Here is a 12,963-nt window from a genome sequence, read left to right on the forward strand (position 1 = left end):
CTGCCTTTTTATCCTGCATATATTTTTCCTCTTTATAATCATTATAAAGAATTTTGTTGGCTACTTTTTTATGATATTGAAAAGCGATTTGATGAAATAAATTTAAAGTTTGTATTTTACATGTAATTGGCATTGAGTGCGAGCTAAAAAATAGATTTGTACATTTAGCATAAAACTTATTTCCTCTTATAGGTCTGTAATATTGTGGCAGGGCAACGGTGTATCAAAAAGCTAACAGACAATCAGACTTCCACTATGATCAAGGCTACAGCAAGATCTGCACCAGATAGACAAGAGGAAATTAGCCGATTGGTTAGTACTTAACTCCTGAAATGGGAATTTAAAACATATTATATACAGTAGTGGGCATTTAGCCTAGTGATTAAATGCCCATGTCCTGTCCAGAGTACCTGCGTTTGATCCCTGGTTCCAGCTCCTGATTCCCAAGCAACAGCAATGACTCAATGGGTTCTTACCACCCATTGGGGAAGACCTGGGTTGAGTTCCTGGCTCCCAACTTTGGCCCAACTGTTGAAGGCATTTGGGGAGTGAACCACGAATAGAAGCTTGCTCCCTCTGTCTCTCCCCCTCTCCCACTTCTTTCTATCTCTCTGCCTCTCAAATAAATACAATTAAAAATACATATATAAATGGCCAAACTTGAAGAACCTGGCTCCTGACTTAGCCTGGCCCAACCCTGGCTGTTGCAGGTATTTGGAGAGTGAACTAGTACATGGAAGATCTCTCAGTTTTTCTCTCTCTCTCTCTCTCTTTCTGCCTTTCAAATAAAATGAAAACAAATATTTTTTTTTATTTGACAGATAGAGTTAGACAGTGAGAGAGAGAGACACAGAGAAAAGTCTTCCTTCCTTCCATTGGTTCACCTCCAAGATGGCTGCTACGGCCGGAGCTATGCTGATCCGAAGCCAGGAGCCAGGAGTTTCCTCCCAGTCTCCCATGTGGGTGCAGGGGCCCAAGCACCCAGGCCATCATCCACTGCCTTCCCAGGCCACAGCAGAGAGCTGGACTGGAGAGGAGCAACCAGGACTAGAACCTGGTGCCCATATGGGATGCCGGTGCCTCAGGCGGAGGATTAACCAAGTGAGCCACAGCATCGGCCCTTCAAATAATTTTTTTTAAAAAACTAATTTTACAGCTATAAGATAATGGTGAAAATTAATTATTAAGCACTTAGCATCAAGCATGTCACACAGCAAGTCTTGGTAAATGCTTGTTTTTTCCAACCTTTCTTTGGAGGTACACACTGGAAATGAATGGCTATTAAGCCTGAAGAAAAAGATGCATTAGGGTCTAATTTTTTTAGAAAGCTTTTTTTTTTTTTTTTTTTTAATTTTTATTTTTTGACAGGCAGAGTGGATAGTGAGAGAGAGAGACAGAGAGAAGGGTCTTCCTTTTTGCCGTTGGTTCACCCTCCAATGGCCGCTGCGGCCGGCTCATCGTGCTGATCCGAAGCCAGGAGCCAGGTGCTTCTCCTGGTCTCCCATGCAGGTGCAGGGCCCAAGCACTTGGGCCATCCTCCACTGCCTTCCCGGGCCATAGCAGAGAGCTGGCCTGGAAGAGGGGCAACTGGGATAGAATCCGGCGCCCCAACCGGGACTAGAACCCGGTGTGCCGGCACCACAAGGCGGAGGATTAGCCTGTTAAGCCACGGCGCCGGTTTAGAAAGCTTTTATTTAATAAATATAAATCTCATAGGTACAGCTTGTGGATTACAGTGGTTCTTCCCCCAATACCTGCCCTCCCACCCCAAAACCATCCCACCTTCTACTCCCTCTCCCATCCTATTCTTCATTAAGATTCATTTTTAATTATCTTTATATACAGAAGATTAACTCTAAACTAAGTCAAGATTTCAACAGTTTGCACCCACACAGACACACAAAGTATAAAGTTCTGTTTGAAGACAAGTTTTACTGTCAATTCTCATAGTACAACACATTAAGGACAGAGGTCCTACATGGGGAGCAAGTGCACAGTGACTCCTGTTGTTGATTTAACAATTGACACTCTTATTTATGATGTCAGTAATCACCCAAGCCTCTTGTCATGAGCTGCCAAAGCTATGGAAGCCTCTTGAGTTCACAGACTCTGACATTATTTAGACAGGGCCATAATCAAAATGGATGTTCTCTCCTCCCTTCAGAGAAAGGTACCTCCTCCTTTGATAGTAGCGCCTAATTTAGAAAATGACTTTTCCTGCTTATTGTGAGAAGATTCTGTTTGTATATTTAAATTACACACAGCCTTTTAAACGGACTTTTAGTCACAGACTTGAACATCATCTATTTTTGTGGTAACCTTATTTGACCTTCACCCTGAGAGCAATTAAAAATGTTTTAGAAAACAGTTAATATAGCATAATTTACAATGAGACTCAATAAATTCTTTATCTTTGATTGGATTTATGAATATACTATATCAAAATTATAGCCTATAACTCGTACTGATTTTCTTGTCTGTCTGAAGTATACCCCATTAAGTAAATTTCATAATACGGTACTATTTATCTGAAAATATTAAAGTAAATTTTGTATAAGTTATAAAGTCATTAGAAAAAAGCTTTAGTATTTTTAATATTTACTACCAGACCACATAAAATAAATTTTAGTAGTATGTGTCTGGATCTCCTGTAATTAGAGGTTAAGATCTTTCTTTATTTTAATTTATTTGAAAGGCAGAGAGACAGGGAGAGAGAGCTCCTATCCACTGTTCCACTCCCAAAATGCTTAGTGAAAACCAAAAGCCAACAACTAAATCCAGGTCTCCCACATGGGTGGCAAGACTCCAATCATTTGAGGAATCGCTGCCTCCCAGGGTCTGTATTAGCAGAAAGCTGGAGTCAGGAGCCAGAGCTGGGTGTCAAACCCAGACACTCCAGTATGGGACACAGGGGTCTTAAATGTTAGGCCAAATGCTTACCCCTCTTCCCATTTTTAAAGTGAGGTGCTTCTTCCTCCCTCCTAAAACATATTAGGCTGAATCATAGAAGTTACAATTTTGAGAGTCATAAATAGTTAAAATTTTTTATTCTTCAACCTATATACATTTAAATTTTGTAAAAATTAGTAGGCGAGGGCCGGCGCCGTGTCTCACTTGGTTAATTCTCTGCTTGCACCTCTGGCATCCCATATGGGCACTGGGTTCTAGTCCCAGTTGCTTCTCTTCCAGTCCAGCTCTCTGCTGTGGCCTGGGAAGGCAGTGGAGGATGGCCCATATGCTTGGGCTCCTGTACCTGCATGGGAGACCAGGAAGAAGCACCTGGCTCCTGGCTTCAGATCAGCGCAGCACGCTGGCCATAGTGGCCATTTTGGGGGGGTGAACCAACAGAAGGAAGACCTTTCTCTCTGTCTCTCTCACTGTCTAACTCTACCTGTCAAATTAAAAAAAAAAAAATTACCAGGTGATCACAGTCTTCCTGCAAGTGCACTCATGACCCCATGTCTCCAGGTTAAGATTCTGTGCTCTATAGTTAGTGACCATTGGATAAACCCATTGTAAAACATATAGTTGACACAGTGATGAAAACAAAGAGGATTCTAATGAGTAAAGTAGGGGATTTCAGGAGATTTTGAGAGTAACTGCAGACTTTTTCTGTTGATAGGTAAGAAGTGCAAATTATGAGACAGATCCATTTGTTCAGGAGTTTCAGTTTAAAGTTCGGGATGAGATGGCACATGTAACTGGACGCGTACTGCCAGCACCTATGCTCCAGTACGGAGGACGGGTAAAAGCTCTCGATGTTTTAATACCACACATATAATTTGTAAGTTTGGAGATAAAGGCATCCTAGCTTTGAAATTTACAAAGTGTTTTGTTGTTCTGGAAGTACATGTTTTTGTTTCAAGATGAGTGTCTGCTTGAGTTTAGCAAAATTATGGGTTTTTATGATAAAAGTATTAATAATATCAATTTAGAACAGCCAATTCCATGTAGAATATCAGAAATATACCAGTTCAGTGACTTGAAGTACTTATTTGCAGCTCATTGGGATACATGGTTTGTTAAGCTTTTATTCTTTTCTGCCCTGTTATTTCTCTTTCTCCCTCTTCTACAGAATCGAACAGTAGCAACACCAAGCCATGGAGTATGGGACATGCGAGGAAAACAATTCCACACAGGAGTTGAAATAAAAATGTGGGCAATTGCCTGTTTTGCCACACAGAGGCAGTGCAGAGAAGAAATACTGAAGTAAGGCATGTCATTACTTTGCTTTGAAGACCTTTTGTGTTTACATTTTTTTTTTTTTGAAGATTTACCTACTTATTTGAGAGGCAGAGTTACAGGCAGACAGAGGTCTTCCATCCCCTGGTTCACTCCCCAAATGGCAACAACGACTGGAGCTCAGTAAATCTGAAGCCAGCAGCCAGGAGCTTCCTTAGGGCCTCCCACGTGGATGCAGGGGCCCAAGCACTCGGGCCATCTTCTGCTGCCTTCCCTTGTGTTTACATTGTAAATTACTCATCTCTGGGGCCAGTGCTGTGGCATATAAGGTTAAGCCTCCTCCTGCAGCACTGGCATCCCATATGGGCGCTGGTTCAAGTCCCAGCTACTCTACTTCCAATCCAGCTTCCTGCTGATGCGCTTCAGAAGACAGCAGAAGATGGCCCAAGTGCTTGGGCCCCTGCACCCATGTGAGAGACCAGGAAGAAGCTCCTGGCTCCTGCCTTCAGCCTAGCACAGCCCCAGCCTTTGTGGCCATTTGGAGAGTGAACCAGCGGATGGAAGCTCTCTCTCTCTCCTTCTCTTTCTGTATCTTTGCCTTTCAAATAAATAAATAAATATTTAAAAAATAAAATAAATAAATTACTCATCTAATGTTCTAACAAATATTTTCTCAATATTGTAGTATAGTTTATCACTGAAACTTTCAGAGTCTTTCTTCTCAATAGTTTGCTAAAGATTCCTGAATTCATTAGTCGTAGTAAAATCATTGATTTATTCTTAACATCCTAAGAGACTAGCTTTTGCATAGTAGCAGCACTGTCTTTTGGTGGCTGATTGGTTAGACTTAATTCCCAGCTTTGCTACTTCCTGGCTTTGTTACCATGAATAATTTATTTAATCCCTTATTCTTCAGTTTTCACTTATGCAAAATAGAGATAATAGTACTTGCCTGCCAAGTGAAGTTAGATCCTTGTTTCTCAACTGAGGATCTTGAAAAAGTGGTTAGACTTCTTGTTTCTACTTACTTACTTTCCAGAATTTGACTTCCTTCTTCACCACTTTTTTCCTCTTCCTCAGATTCTTATCTTCAACTTGTAAGTACTAAACAATTTTCTGTTAAATTTTTTTTAATCTGGAATTTTTAATTTACCTGACAATCTCTTGGGCTTCCAAAATTCTACTCCCTCTCTTCCCTGAAATCTTAGGCTCTGTTGTAAATGGTTCCTGGAGCATCTCCTGTATTGCTTTCTTCCTACCACTGTTTTTCTCAAAATAGAAGAGTACTTCAAAAAGTTTGTGGAAAATGGAATTAAAAGTTTATTCTGGTACAAAAAAAAAATTGAAATCCATGCAGTTTTTTCATGATGTATGTTTTTTCATGAACATTTGTGAAGACCCTTCACATGTGGAGCACACAGATCTTTGCTTCATCCACCATTCCCTTACTTTCCATTACTTGTTTGCAGGTATTGATGACTAGACACAAGTTTTATATTTAGTGGTTTCTCCTTCTAGGGGGTTCACAGACCAGCTGCGGAAGATTTCCAAGGATGCAGGGATGCCTATCCAGGGTCAGCCTTGCTTCTGCAAATACGCACAGGGGGCAGACAGCGTGGAGCCCATGTTCCGGCATCTCAAGAACACCTACTCAGGGCTGCAGCTCATTATCGTCATCCTGCCAGGGAAGACACCGGTGTATGGTAAGGATAACATAAAACTGCCTTTTCCCGCAAATACTTGATATTCCTTTTAGGATTGCACTAAAGTGTATTCCAAAATTTTCAAGTATTAAAACATATTTTATGGCCAGCGCCGCGGCTCACTAGGTTAATCCTCTGCCTGCGGCGCTGCCACCCCGGGTTCTAGTCCTGGTTGGGGCACCGGATTCTGTCCCGGTTGCTCCTCTTCTAGTCCAGCTCTCTGCTGTGGCCCGGGAAGGCAGTGGAGGATGGCCCAAGTGCTTGGGCCCTGCACCTGCATGAGAAACCAGGAAGAAGCACCTGGCTCCTGGCTTCAGATCGGTGCAGCGTGCCGGCTGCAACGGCCATTTGGGGGGTGAACCAACGGAAGGAAGACCTTTCTCTCTGTCTCTCTCTCTCTCTTTCTCACTAACTCTGCCTGTCCAAAAAAAAAAAAAAAGTTACAGTAACTCCTATTTAAAGCCATGTACTATTACTTTTTTTTTTTTTTAAGATTTATTTTATTTATTTGAAAGTCAGAGTTACACAGAAAGAGGAGAAGCAGAGAGAGAGAGAGAATTCTTCCATCTGATGGTTCACTCCCCAATTGACCACAACAGCCAGAGCTGAGCTGATCCGAAGCCAGGAGTCAGGAGCTTCTTCCAGGTCTCTCACATGAGTGCAGGGGCCCAAGGACTTGGGCCATCTTAGACTGCTTTCCCAGGCCATAGCAGAGAGCTGGATCAGAAGTGGAACAGCCAGGTCTCGAACCGGTGCCCACATGGGATGCCAGCGCTTCAGGCTAGGCCATTGACCTGCTGCACCACAGCACTAGCCCCTATTACTTTTTCTTTTAAAGATTTATTTTATTTATTTGAGAGTTAACAAAGAGAGGTAGAGACAGAGAGAGAAATCTTCCATCTAATGGTTCATTCCCCAGATGGCCACAATGGACGGAGCTGCACCGATCCAAAGCCAAGAGCCAGGAGCTTCTTCCAGGTCTCCCATGTGGGCGCAGAGGCCCACAGACTTGGGCCATCTTTCACTATCTTCCCAGACCATAGCAGAGAGCTGGATCGAAATAGGAGTAGCCAGGACCAGAACTGGTGCCCATATGGGATGCCAGTGCTTCAAGCCAAGGCTTTAACCCACTGCACAACAGTGCCGGCCCCCATGTACTATTACTTTAAGACAGACCAGTACTAAATAGTTCAAGAAGGGACCCTGTAAAAAGAATTTTGGTAACTAAAGGAGAAAGCACAGAACAGCACTTAAGGGAGCAATTATTTAGTAAAAATTGCATTGAGATAACTTGAGTATCAGTATATAATGTAATAGTTAAAAGCATAGGCTCTGGTGCCATGGTGCATTGCCTAGTATTCAGGCATTGCCAATTGTGTGATTTGACTGAATTACTTACTAAACCTTAGTTTGTTCATCTGTAGAACTGCAATACTAATACCTTACCCATATATGAGTTGGTTATAAGAATTAAATCTTATATATCTGCATATGTAAAGGGCTAGAATATATGTGTCATACAGTAAACACTCAGTATGTTAATTATTATTAAAAATAAGTTTTATGAAATTGATGCTAAATATAAATCACTGAATCATAGAACCTGAAGAAAATAGAATTCTCAAACCACTGAGTGGTATAAAACCATTCAATCTTAGATATTATGGAAGAAATAACAAAAGAAAATTATGTGACTTAAGGGCCAGCATAGTAGTGCAGCAGGTTACTGGCAGCCTGTATTGGAGTGCCATTTCAAGTCTCAGCTACTCCTCTTCCCATCAGCTCCCTGTTGATGAACCTAGGAAGGCAGTGGAAGATGGCCTAAGTGCTTAGACCCCTGCCACCCATGTGGGAGACCAGGATGGAGTTCAGGGTCCTGGCTCCAGCCTGTCACAGTGCAGTCTTTTGGGGATTGAATCAACAAATGGAAGAGCTCTCTCTGTTTCTCTCTCGCTCTCTCCCCCTTTCTCTCTCTTTGTCATTCTGACTTTAAATAAATATTGAAGGAAGAAAGGGAGAGAGGGAGGGAAAAGCAGGAGGGAGGAAGAGAGGAAGAGAGGAAGGAAGGAAGGAAGGGAGGGAGGGAGGGAGGGAGGGAGGGAGGGTAAGGGAAGGGAGGGTGGGAGGAAGTTCTCCTGAGCACCAAAAAAAACCAAAAAATCGTATGCTTTACATTTTCTGGGGCAGTTGTGTGGCGTAGCAGTTAGTACACTACTTGGAACATTCACATCCCATACCATAATACCTGGTTCAACTCCCAGCTCTGATCCCGGTTCCAGCTTCCTACTAATGGGCACCCTAGGAGGCAGCAGGTGATGGCTGGAGAAGCTGGGTCGCTGACACCCACATGGGAGTCCTGGATTGAGTTCTCAGCTCTAGGATTTGGCCTTTCGCAGCCCTGGCTGTTAATAGGCATTGGGGGAATGAACTAGCGCACAGGAGTGCATGCTTTCTTCTTTCTGGGGCAGCAGCAGACGTTTGGCCTAGTGGTTAAGATTCCAGTTAAGATGACTTCTTCCCATATTGGAGTGCCTGGGTTCAACACCTGACTCCAGCTCCCTGTTAATGCAGACCCCGGGAGGTACTAGTGGTGGCTCAGGTGGGAGACCACTTGAGAAGTGGGAGGCCACTCGTGTGGGAGATCTGGATTAAGTTCTAAATAGTGGCTTCAGCTTGGCCTAGCACTAGTCATTGTGAACATTTGAGAAGTGAACCAGTGAATGAGAGCACTCTCTGTCTATCCTGTTTCTTTCTCTACCTCTCTGCCTTGCAAGCAACTTTGCTAGATGTTTGGGCTAGTAGTTAATACACCAGCTAAGGTACCTGTGTCCTTTATCAGAGTACCTAGGTTTGAGTCCCAGCTTTGGCTGCTGATTCCAGCTTCCTGCTTATGTTCTCCCTGGGAGGCAACAAATGATCCTTAGGTAGTTGGGTCCCCGCCACCTGGGTTATATTTCTAGCTCCCAACTTCAGTCTGGCCCAGCCGCTGGTCATTGCAGGCATTTGAAGTGAGCTAGGTGATGAGAGCTGTGTGTGTGTCTGTGTGCACGTGCTCATGTGTCTCTACCTATCAAATTTTTCTGTGTGTCACAAATGTACTACAATTCAATAGACTGTGAAAAATATTTTCAACAAATGGAAGCAATAGACTAGTTTATTACTTAAAATATTTGTGCAAATTGATAATTGGATTCAAAGAGGAAAAACATCTGTTTTTTTTAGAATGAGATAGCACTATATGCCCAAAATTTTTATAATGATACCTGTGATTTAAAAAAAAAAAAACTGAGGGTGGGGGCCCAGTGTTGTGGCACAGTGGGTTAACCCAGCTTCCTGCTAATGAACCTGGGAAAGCTGTGGAAGATGGCCTCAGGGCTTCCTGGGAAAGCTGTGGAAGAGGGCCTAAGGGCTTGGGCCCCTGCCACCCATTTGGGAGACCTGGATGAAGTTTCAGGGTTCTGGCTTCAGCCTTACCCAGCCCAGCTGTTGAAGTCATTTGAGGGATAAATTAGCAAATAAAAAATTTCTTTCTCTATTTCTCTTCCTCTTTTTGTCATTCTTCCATTCAAATAAATAAAATAAATCTTAAAAAAAACCCTACAGAGTAGATGTTCGGTAGTTAAGTAAAACCAGATTAAGACACAAACATTCTGTATCAGAATCCCTAGGTTACGTTCCCAGCTCCTGAGCCAGGAGCCCGGGCTCAGAGCGGTGCCTATATCGGATGCCAGCATCCCAGGCATCCATTTAACCCACTATACCACAACACTCACCCCAAAGGTTTTTTTTGGTTTTGTTTGTTTGTTTGTTTGTTTGTTTTGGTTTTTTTTTTTTTTTTTTTGAGTCTAGGGTGTTGGTTTTTGTTTTTGCTTTTTTAATTATTCACACATGAGTGGCAAGGGCCCAAGTACTTGGGCCATCCTTCCACTGCTTTCCCAGGCCATTAGCAGGGAGCTAGATAGGAACAGGAGCAGCCGGGACACTGACCAATGCCCATGTGAGATGCCAGCTCTGCAGGTAGAGTCTTAACCTGTTACACCACAGTGCTTGCCCCTGTTCTTTCTTTTTTAAAAAGGATGTATTTGAAAGGCAAAGTGATAGAAACAGAGAGATCTTCCATTCCCTGGTTCACTCCCCAAATGGCTACAACTATCAGGACTGGGCCAGGCTAAAGCCAGAAAGCCAGGAAGTCCATTTGGGTCTCCCACAAGGGTGATGGGGGCCTAAGTATCTGGGCTGTCATCTGATGCCTTCACAGGAAGCCAAATCAGAAGTGAAGCAGCTGAAACTCAAACAGATGCTCCCATATGGCATGCTGGCATCACAAGGAGTTGCTTAATCCACTGTGCCACAACACCAGCCCTTAAGTGTTCTTTCTTGTTACTGGTCTTGTTTGCTTCTGCTCCGAGTAGGCCGATCTCAGCTATTCTCTTTATTTGTCTGTTTGGGCCCTTTTCTGGTGGATCTAAAAACAGTAACGAGGATGGATATTGTGGCACAGCAGGTTAAGCTGCTGCTTGGGACATCTGTCCCATCTAGGAGTGCCTGAGATGGATCCCATCTCCACTTCAAATCCAGCTTCCTGCTGATGAAAAATGTGCCTAGGAGGCAACAGGAGATGGCTCAAGTGCTTGATTCCTGCCACCCACATGGGAGACCCAGACTCAGTTCCTAGCTCCTGGCTATGGTCTGGCCCAACCCCAATTGTTACAGGCATTTAGAGAGTGAACCAGCAGATGGGAAATATCTCTCTCTCTCTCTCTCTCTCTCTTTCTCTCTTTCTCTCTCTGTGTGTGTGTATGTGTGTTTGTGTGTATGTGTGTTTGTGTGTATGTGTGTATCACTCTGCCATAAAAATGAGTATTTTTAAATGATAAATAAAAGCAGTAATTGACTTTCAATTCAGCTTTTTTTTCTTGTGAGGATGGAAACAGTGACTCATGATGCTATAAATGTTAGAGCTATAACCAAAGTCCATTGCAATCTTTTAAAGATATACATCTGTGGGACAGGTGCCTGGTGCAGCAGTTAAAATGCTTACTAGCACTCCCACACCACATATCAAAAATGCCTGGGTTTGAATCTGGGCTCCACTCCAAATTCTAGCTTACTGCTAATATATACCCTGCTTCTGGCTCAGGCTCAGTCCCAGCCAATATTTGGAGAGTGAGCCAGTGGATGGAAAATCTCTCTGTGTCTCTGTTTGTGTGTGTGTGTGTCTCTGCCTTTCAAATAAATAAATAATTAAAAAATAAAAGCAGGGGTAAAGTAGCGGGTAAAGCTGCTGTCTGCAATGCTGTCACCCCATATGGGCACCATTTTGAGTCCCAGCTGCTCTGCTTCCAACCCAGCTCTCTGCTGTGGCCTGGGAAGGCAGTGGAAGATGGCCCAATTTCTTGGGCCCCTGCACCCATATGGGAGACCCAAAAGCTCTTGGCTTCTGGCTTCTGGCTTCTGGCTTCTGGCTTCAGATCGGCCCAGCTCCCACCATTGTGGCCATTTGGGAAGTGAATCAGCAGATGGAAGACCTCTGTCTCTCTCTCTGCCTCTGCCTCTGCCTCTCTGTAACTCTGACTTTCAAGTGAATAAATCTTTAAAAAAAAACAATTTTTAAAAAGTTCATTGAGTGGAGGACAGTTTTGTGGCATAGCGGATTGAGCTAAAGCCTGAGCCAACACTTCCAATGCTGGCATCCTGTATGCATACCACTTCTTTCTTTAAAAAAAAAAAAAAAATTATTTAATTGAAAGAGTTACAAAGAGAGGTAGAGACAGAGAGTTCTTCCACCTGCTAGTTCACTCCCCAGATTACCGCAATGGCCAGAGCTACGCCAATCCAAAGCCAGGAACTAGGAGCTTCTTCCGGGTCTTCCACGCAGGTACAGGGGCCCAAGGACTTGGGCCATCTTCCACTGCTATCCCAGGCCATAGTAGAGAGCTGGGTTGGAAGAGGAGCAGCCAGGACTAGAACCAGCACCCATATGGGATGTGAGCACTTCAGGCCACTGCACCAGCCCCTACATACCACTTCTGATCCAGCTCCCCACTAATGCCTTGGGAGAGCATTGGAGGATGGCCCAGGTACTTGGGCCTCTGCACGCATGTGGGAGACCCAGGTGAAGTTCTTGGCTCCTGGCTTCAGCTTGACCCAGCCCCAGCTCTTGCAGCCATTTAGGGAGTAAACTAACAGGTGGATGAACCTTCTGTCTCTCCCTCTTTCTCTGTAAGTCTACCTTTCAAACAAATAAATTAAAACTTTAGGAAAAAAAGTTTGTAGAGTGAATGAATGTGCCTTTTTGGAAGGCAGTTTGTCATTACCTTTTTTTTAAAAAAATAAAGATTTATTTATTTATTTGAAAGAGTGATCTTCCATCGCTGATTCACTCCCCAAATGGCCGCAACAGCTGGGGCTGGGCCAGGCTGAAGCCAGGAGCCAGAAACTTCTTCCAGTTCTTCCACGTGGGTACCGGGGACCAAGGACTTGGGCCATCTTCTACTGTTTTCCCAGGTGCATTAGCAGGGAACTAGATAGGAAGTGGAGTAGCCGGGACTCAGACCACACCCATATGGGATGCTGGTGCTGCAGACATCAGCTTAACCTGCTGCACCACGGCGCCGACCCCTGTCGTTCAAGGTTAAATACATATATGTTCAAACCCTTCATTTTTTTTTATTTTTTATTTTTTTTGACAGGCAGAGTGGACAGTGAGAGAGAGAGACAGAGAGAAAGGTCTTCCTTTGCCATTGGTTCACCCTCCAATGGCCGCCGTGGCTGGCGCGCTGCGGCCAGTGCACCACGCTGATCCGATGGCAGGAGCCAGGTGCTTCTCCTGGTCTCCCATGGGGTGCAGGGCCCAAGCACTTGGGCCATCCTCCACTGCACTCCCTGGCCACAGCCGAGAGCTGGCCTGGAAGAGGAACAACTGGGACAGAATCCAGCGCCCTGACCAGGACTAGAACTCAGTGTGCCGGCGCCGCAAGGCGGAGGATTAGCCTAGTGAGCCACGGCGCCGGCCCAAACCCTTCATATTTATTTATAGAAATGTATCCTGAAATTACAGTTATACAACAAAATAAAA

General features: G+C 44.0%; 1 protein-coding gene across 7 annotated transcripts in view; it reads left to right on the forward strand.

The window, feature by feature from the left end:
* LOC133759636 (protein argonaute-3) overlaps nucleotides 1-12,963 on the forward strand; it is a 134,659-nt gene that overhangs the window by 96,050 nt on the left and 25,646 nt on the right. For all 7 annotated transcript variants that reach the window (XM_062190954.1, XM_062190958.1, XM_062190952.1 and 4 more), the window contains 4 exons: nucleotides 193-312; nucleotides 3,623-3,745; nucleotides 4,076-4,209; nucleotides 5,701-5,885. In XM_062190954.1, coding sequence (XP_062046938.1) covers nucleotides 193-312; nucleotides 3,623-3,745; nucleotides 4,076-4,209; nucleotides 5,701-5,885 — 562 coding nt within the window. The remainder of the gene's footprint in view (nucleotides 1-192; nucleotides 313-3,622; nucleotides 3,746-4,075; nucleotides 4,210-5,700; nucleotides 5,886-12,963) is intronic.

Source organism: Lepus europaeus, chromosome 5, assembly GCF_033115175.1.
Source record: "Lepus europaeus isolate LE1 chromosome 5, mLepTim1.pri, whole genome shotgun sequence".
Lineage (NCBI taxonomy): Eukaryota > Metazoa > Chordata > Mammalia > Lagomorpha > Leporidae > Lepus > Lepus europaeus.